The 8094-nt window shown below is 46.4% G+C and overlaps 3 protein-coding genes across 17 annotated transcripts in view; 1 reads left to right on the top strand and 2 right to left on the bottom strand.

Moving 5' to 3' along the window:
• topbp1 (DNA topoisomerase II binding protein 1) overlaps positions 1-8094 on the bottom strand; it is a 976277-nt gene that overhangs the window by 355138 nt on the left and 613045 nt on the right. The gene's annotated exons all lie outside the window — the stretch shown is intronic.
• Positions 1-8094, top strand: part of madd (MAP-kinase activating death domain) — a 230960-nt gene that overhangs the window by 77662 nt on the left and 145204 nt on the right. The gene's annotated exons all lie outside the window — the stretch shown is intronic.
• The window catches only part of ugt8 (UDP glycosyltransferase 8), a 49025-nt gene continuing 42745 nt past the window's right edge, over positions 1815-8094 (bottom strand). The window contains exon 3 of the mRNA XM_010782602.1: positions 1815-1961. Coding sequence (XP_010780904.1) covers positions 1815-1961 — 147 coding nt within the window. The remainder of the gene's footprint in view (positions 1962-8094) is intronic.

The following is an 8094-nucleotide window of genomic DNA, read 5'->3' as shown; positions in this document are numbered from 1 at the left end:
TTAGAAAATGTCAGAGAAGGGAGGAGGGAGAGACGTAGTCCACCAAAGGGGGAAAAAGATAGAAACTCCCTCTTCCTCCAGTGTATAATGTTGAAAATGAATTACTTGTTAAGTTTTACATTTCAATTTTAATTTGTTTATTCTGAATATCATTATTACACGTTTAGTTGTTCTCCCTTATACTTGTAAAAAGTACTTTCGTCTTGTGTAACAGTTACAGTACAAAATCTTAGTTCAAAAAAGAAATTTGTAAATTAAAGTTTATACGTTTGAATATGGAAATTAAATAATTGTCTATGAGTAAATAATTGTCTCTGTTATTCCTGTCGAACAGACAGATACTTGCAAAAGACGCGACCGGTCCTTCAACTAAGCTGGGAAACGCATCCGGCGGACGTAGGGACACGAAGTATGGGCGACCATTGACGAGAGTGTCCCAGTTTTTGGTGTTCGCGGAAGAGTCTAACACCGACCTTGAAAAGCGGAAAATAACGGGGAGGGTAGATCTTACGCATACGCGTAATCCCTAGCTGGCTATACCGAAAAAGTTCCGGCTAATGCTATGGCTAATAATCATTAGGTCTCTGGCTATTGGCTATATGTTAAACGTCATTTTAGTCTTTTAGAACCACAGGTTTTACAATCTTATTGTGTTGAAGAAAACTTTACGAAACAATAACAAATACTTGAAAAGTTGTAATTGTGAAGAAAGGGGAGCTTTTTGTTTTTGTTGGGATGCTTGATTCTGGGTCTTGGCTCCGGGCGCCCTGGGCTTTTTAGACTGCTTTAGGACATTTGACTTGTGAACCTGTTGCTTTTGTTCTTAGACCTTGTGTCTTTGTTATTTTTTTTGATTCTTGTAAACTTCTCTATTTTTGTTAAAACCTTAATAAAACCGGTTTGCACTTTGTACATTTTGACCCAATTCCTGGTCTCTCTCGTGGTCTCTGAAGGTATCTGCTTGGTCTTAGAGTGAGGTAAGAACACCCTTCCTTGGAAAACGCTGACATTAGTTGATCATTTTAATTTGAAATTGTTTAAGGGGAATAGAAACTCTGCTAAGGTTAAACTATAGTTTCACATTGGTTACTGTGGTTGATGTGGTTTTGATTTATGTTGAAATATGACATATGCTCTGCTGATGTGGTAATATCACTGCTGTGATATTTAACTCTGGCTGTGTTTGATATTACATTTGCATTGTTTTAATTGGTATATCTAGGGATCAAAATGGGGGTTTAGGGATTGTGGGTCCTGAAGCTGCCCTAATTACCAGGGAGTCTCCCAACAACACAGGGTTTCTCCTCCAGGGGCAGTTTAGATACGGCTCTGGGGTTCTACCAGCCCACCAACACCTATTCCGCTACACACTCCGTTTTGCTATCCTGGCCGTCGGAGATCAACGCTTTAGTGGCTGAAATAAGTGATACGATGGGCAGCATGGTGTTAGAGGCCATGCTGTAAGCGCCCCCCTAAGCAGATTACGTTGATCTTGCGTGTAGATTCCGGGGGGCTAAGTCCTAAAAGGATTGGACGGACGTTTTCTGGAGCCTTATCAGCACTGGATCTCGGTATCGGAGACGGCCTAGATATTAACATTGGTTGTATCAAAGTTAGATTCCTTTTCAACAGCTCGATGACAATTTAAAAACCAATGTATTGTGCACAGTATAGCTGATAATGGGGGTTCATATAAAGCAATACCTTTGCCCCTTGAGTGCTGATTGGAGGAGATACAGTAACTTGAACCTTATTAGAAAACCATTTTCACATCTGTCACTGTAAGTGGTTTCCAGAGTGAGAGAACAGGTACTTTACCTCCAGACGACACGCTGGGGAAGCCTGGCGAGGGCTCCTGCCAGTTTGTGAGCTATGTCATGGGAAAGGTACTTGACCCCAGCTCCAAACGAAACGACCACAAAGCCATGCTCTGCTGTGTCATTCACCCACGCCTCAAAATCCTGTGGGAGAAATGAGAGAAAGAGCTACAATTATTCATTGTGTAGAGGTTCATAAAAATGCTAACGCTTATAAATGTGTTGTTGTAGTGAAAACCCTTTGTTCCCCTAACATTTTTAACCTCACCAGTCACTTATTTTATAGTAGACTTATTTATTTGTGTTACGACCCCCTCCACTCCACTAGGGGTCTCTGCCTTTGTGTTATGCTGGCTGGCTCTTGTTTGTGTTTCAGGTGATCAACCTGATGAACCACAACTGGGCCGTCGACATAAAAGGCCAACACTAACCCATACTGCCCTCTCACTCTTGTGTTGGACACGGCCGCGTATTTGTTTCTGCACATTTTCACACACCCATACACGCAATCATTACTGATAACTGACTTCCACGTTTATTAGGTTTCTTTGAAGACCTTTGGTTATATCTCTCAAAAGCTCCGCCCTCTACTGGACTCTATGGATACTCCCCTCGATCCTATCATGCAAGCATTCCTTCACTGAGACTTTCTAGACGTAGCCGGCCCCTGGGCGGGCCTACCTGAATGCGCGCAAATCTCACCGCGTAAGAGGAGGCCTCGCCTCCTCACTGCCATCCTTTACTTCTCTTCAGCAAGGCAGTGAGTAACTGAGTGAAGAGAGAGGGACAAAGAAATCTTTTACAAAAAGCATACGAAGAACAATGGATTCACCTGTGGATTGCCCCTGTCCTTCGTGTCCGGCCGTCGTTTTGCGGCGGGACGGGTTACCAGAGAATACCACAGCTTTATTGCTGGGGCCCCACAGTTGATTGCACATCCCCTAACACAGTGTTATGGGGAATGGAAACGCAGCTGCGTGTTAACGGAGTGGACGGACCGGACGCTGAGACTGGGTCATTCACTCCAGTTTTGCAGCATCCCTCCTCCGTTCCCAGGCATAAGAGAGGCAAAGCTATCATCCCAAGGGGAGATAGGTTTTCTTTCAGCAGAGGTTCAGGCCTTGGTGCAAAAACAGGCAGTGTCTGCTGTGCGCACACAAGACAGAGAGGGGGGGCATTATTCCCTGTGCTTCCTGGTGCCCAAAAAGACAGGCAAATTCAGGCCCATTCTGAATCTCCACATTGCAGGCAGAAAATTCCAGATGTTAACTATAAAACAGTTACTGGGACTGGTGCAGCCAGGCGATTGGTTTACAACCATTGACCTGAAGGACACTTACCTTCATGTTGGGATTGCTCCGAAACATAGAAAGTATTTGCGTTTTGCCTTCCAGGGGGTGGCCTACGAGTACAACAGGCTGCCGTTCGGTACTACTCCCTGTCCCCGTGCACGTTCAGCAAGTGTGTGGCCGCAGCGATCCAGCCGCTGCGCAGCCGGGGCATGAGAGTTTTATTTTATCTGGACGACCTCATAGTTATGGCCAGGTCCAGGGAACGGGCAATGTACAGCCCAATTAATCCTACACCTAAACAAGTTGGGTTTTGCGATCAATTGGAAGAAGAGCAACAGGGGCGTTGTATTTGGGAGTGGTGCTCGATGCAGGCAGGCTACGCGCCACCCTGTCAGAGAACAGACAGGCATCCTTGCTTCGGGCAGTTTGCAGACTGCGACAGGGGGCAACAGTGACAGCTTTGACTGTCCTGCAGACCTTGTGTCTCATGGTGGCAGCTCACGTTGTGGTCCCGCTTGGGTTACTGCATATGCGCCGCCTGCAGAGGTGGTTCTCCAGCCTGCGTTTAGATCTCAAGAGACACAAACGAACTGTATCATGTCGATTTTTGTCAGACTAATACGTGTTGTAAAAGGTCATTGTTTTACGGAATTGATTGGAAGTTTTTCGTCAAGGGTTTGGTGTCGCCACTTGTATACTTACCGATTTTTTCAGTGAAACTTTTATTTCACTGAAAAAAATGTAAGTATACACCCAGTGCGACCACCAAACCTTAGACGAAAAACTGATACTAATAATCCGTAAAGACGAATACCTTTTACAAAACAACGTCAATTAGTCCATGACAAAAAAATTCGGACCATGATACCCGAGTTGTGTAAAAAATTATCTACCCTCAACGAAAAATTATACCCTAACAACAAGTATAAATGGTGGTGGTGTCTATAAACATTATGAAACAAACCCTTACAATAATAAAAAACATCCTAACAACCTCATGCACAAAAGGGGTATAAAAGCTCGTCATCATTCCCATTCCTCTTTATCCATGACAAATATATTTACCATAAAAAGAAAGTTCTTACAAGACATCATACTATGTGTTTTATGGATAACAAAAACTGTCAAATCCAGACATGTATTAAACAACGCACGAAGGATTACTCAAAAGAAGTTTGGTCGTCAGGATTTTTACATGTGACGTGTTTGAAAAAGATAGAGCCATAACGTTTAGCATAATTACGTCAGTAACAGATGAGAGTCTGACAACATCAACTTATTGTACCAGTAAACAAACCGGTGTAATTCCCTATTGTAATAATTGACATTTGGTTCACCTGTATCATAAAGATTAAGACGTGAAGTGTTAAAATTGTTCTAGCGGTTCTAATACTACCCTCGTCAATCTTAGGTTTTCAAGTCCAAGTCGGAGTGAATATCAAACCCCTCTTATTATTACTCGTTTAATAAACATTCTGTCGGTTCGGGAGGAGGACACAAGCCCACTTCGTAATATACGAATGTGTAGGTTACATCCCTATATTGTGCTGATTTGACGTTACTATCGTCGACACCGAACACAAACCCATTATTTCAGGGTTCAGTAACAACCCACGACAGTCGGTTACTCACTGCAGACTCCTTCTACTTTTTACACATTTAATTCGTAACAACCTCTTTTTCACCGACACGTAGAGAACGTAAATACACCCGCGTATCTGCCTCGGAAATAAGAAATGAAAAAAATTTTAGTAAAAAACATTATAAATTTAACCGAACCAAAAGCACTTTATCGGACAAAAGTATAATTTACCATTGTCTAACTACGTAGAGGTGGTCTAGTAGAATTTCCGAAGCCATTAGGGGGTAACATCAAGTTTTTTTGACATTTTCTGATCCGGGGTTGGTCCGTAGAGACGTATTCCGGGGGTTTTTCGATCTTTGCCCGGGACCTCCCATCAGTTGTACGTAATAGTACTGTACAATCTAGTACCTGAATTCCATACTACTCAGTTGGTCAATCCTAAGGTCTGTCAGGCCTCCTGATTTTATGAAGTAGGCCAATTTATATCAATTTTTTTTTCGTTGATATGGCTCAGTACTATCGGTCCTTTTTTTCACCATGTAGCGCTACAGTCAAAAAAAGCACTTAGTAGGCACGTCGGGATCGGATATTACTACACTTTTTTAGTCAATGCTTTTAATATGGTAATTCAAATCCATTGGATAGAGATTCGAAACTGTCCTTCCCTATAGAACGATTCTACATTTGTTTGGACTGAATTAATACAAATAAACCTCCACGGGGACGAAAAACAATGTACACCAAGGAATAGTACGGACATGTAAGATGGGTGACCGAGCCAAAAAACAACACCCGACAACCAACGCAAACAAATCTGTTCTCTTCCTATTCGCTTGTCTCCTCCCTGGCAACATAGTGTTGGACATGCATGCACTGTGTCTAATCACTATGTTGTACATGAATGTGCAACAACTTGGCCAAATTATTAAACCACCAGAGACACCAATCACGACTGCCAACGAATAGTTTACTGTGGCATTACTTGTGTGAAAGATAAACATGGGAGCAACTACCTGACTACTCAAAAGACGTTTCAAGCACATCCTCCGCCACATACTGTAAGATCTCTACCTTAATAGACATGTTCGATATTGAGTAGGAGTTTCAGTACACACCCTTTGTACGAAGCACTATTTTACAAGATAAATTTCCAAGACAAGATAACAACAGTCGCACAAAATCCAGACGAGTCGGAGTCTACAATGGAGTCCGCGACACAATGTACACTCCACTGTCGACCATAACAAAAGCGGTAGAACCCATTGCTGAACTATAATGCATAACGGTAGTTATGTTTACACGCCGGACCGAGTATCCGACGTCTGGTCTGCTCTGTGACCCTCTGGTCTGTCTTCCGCACATTCACATTTGTTTCTTCGCGCCATAAATAAATGACTGATTGGGTTTTGTTTCACAATCCATACGACTGGCCCACAATATATCTTGTGCGTCCGCCTCGGGAGATGCCTGCATATACGCCATGAAGGGAACTAGCGACCAGTCGTTCGCTAAGACAGTGACTCTGGACAAGATCTGCATCGGCCGGGGACCCGCCGGATGGACTGTTACGCGCGCGTAGAGGTGGCGTACTTCTCCTCCGGAGCGGAGCGAGTGACGCGGTAGGGAAATGAAGAGAAGTCGTGGGGGGGGGGGACCCGCATCGTGATCGCATGTCTGTCGGGCGCTGGGGGTCTCCATCTCCCGAGGCGGACACAACGCCATATATTGTTCCCATGTAAGTATTTGGGAGCAAAATAGCACGAGGCGTCCGAGTTTTGTGCGTGACAGCAGGGTGTCTGTTGTGACAGGTAGAGTACCACAGACTGGGCCTGGAAGACCAATCCGTCGGACGAGCCCGGGTGAGTGGAGACGAGGCCAGCATTTGGCACCTCTTCTTTTCTCCGACGCCGCATGCTCGGCGTGGGAATACGCCGATAGGGGACCGCCGGTGCCACACGATATTGTACCTCCTGAGGGTGGGAGGACGGGTTTTCGGTGCCCCCTTTTTCTCAGGAAGTTGGGGATACCCAGCGTACACACACAGTGCACGGGGCCCCGGGCCCCGGGACCCTTTGCATTCGTCGCAATGCAGGCGCGCAGGCCCCCCCAGTCTTACGGGGGCAGCTGGTGTCGGGGAGGGGGAAGCGAGTGGTCAGGGACTACATCGAGGTCGTTGTGGTCTACTGCTTTTCTCGGTCAGGTCTCTATTTTTGAAATACTTCCCCGGACCGCAACTGGTCTTCTACGCGGCACGTATACAGGAGGTGTGAGTGCGGCAATTTATTCCGACAACTGTGGTCGGTATCGAGCCACATCTCACCACGTGTCTGGGGGGCACCCGTTCCGAGAGGGGCGGACAGGGACCGTACACGTTACGTGAACGTCTCGGTCGACGGTCCCGCAAAGAACCTGTCTCGAAAAGGTCAATGGCATTGGGTTGGGGCTTCGTGCGGTTGTCGACAAGGCACACAGAATCCCGTCGCAACGCGAGGTGTAATTATACGTTCGCGTGGTGACTCCGTCTCGGTCTCCATCTCCTCCACAAATTAAATCGGAGGGCTCCGGGGTAACTACCCCCCTCTTCTAATTTTGGGGGGTTCGACTTATCGGGAGTTGGACTTGCGTAGGAATCCGAGAACCCCGTGTTCTTTCCTCCCCAAGAGCCAGACTCACAGCGGGCGAGAACCAAGTGGAGGGCCTAGTAATTTGTTGAGCCCACGTGGGCTAATTTCGCCCAATTGGAGTCTGTGAGAAAACCGACTGCAAGTCCGGTTCACGTTACCGACAGAAGGTGCTGTCACGAAAGTCCCTCCTTTCGAGGTCTCCGACCCACCGTCGGAAGGACTGGGGGACGTTTTGGCGCTGTAATCACGACTCTTTTGTTTCGACTGGACGGCGATTTAGGGAGTAACGTCTGCTCTACCGACAGCCGTATGTGAAAGTGACTACCTTACTCATTCGAGAGACAGGTGGGTTATTGACGTTCGTTCTGTTTTATTTAGGGTTAAGTGTTCTATCCCGAGATAAAAGGCGAGGAGCTTGGTGGTAGCGTCCTTAGGGTCGGTGAGCCGGCACATTGTCGATACCACCCTAAGGGCGAGATCGACGGACCTATCTGACTTATTGTGATAAGTCCTGTAAGGTGGGACGAACATCGGACAGGGAGAGTCCTCGGTCGGATCCGCCTCCAACCGGGTAATCAACCCATTGCGGGGCTAAACGTGGACGGAGGACTCTCTAGAGGGGGGATATCAAAGGGTTCCGTCCAGGGAGGGGTAGGGCAAGGTCTACGTAGCACTTGTGACACTACAATCCTTCCAGTGGGCAGGGTCGCCCCTGGGGGAGGCCTCCACTAGGCCCTGGGGTCTTGCCTCCAACGGGAGGTGACTCCGCCCCTACA

The sequence above is a fragment of the Notothenia coriiceps genome, unplaced genomic scaffold (genome assembly GCF_000735185.1).
Source record: "Notothenia coriiceps isolate Sejong01 unplaced genomic scaffold, NC01 NC01_scaffold00024667, whole genome shotgun sequence".
NCBI lineage: Eukaryota > Metazoa > Chordata > Actinopteri > Perciformes > Nototheniidae > Notothenia > Notothenia coriiceps.
Note: the sequence above shows the minus strand (reverse complement) of the source record. Positions and strands in the feature narration are given on the sequence as shown.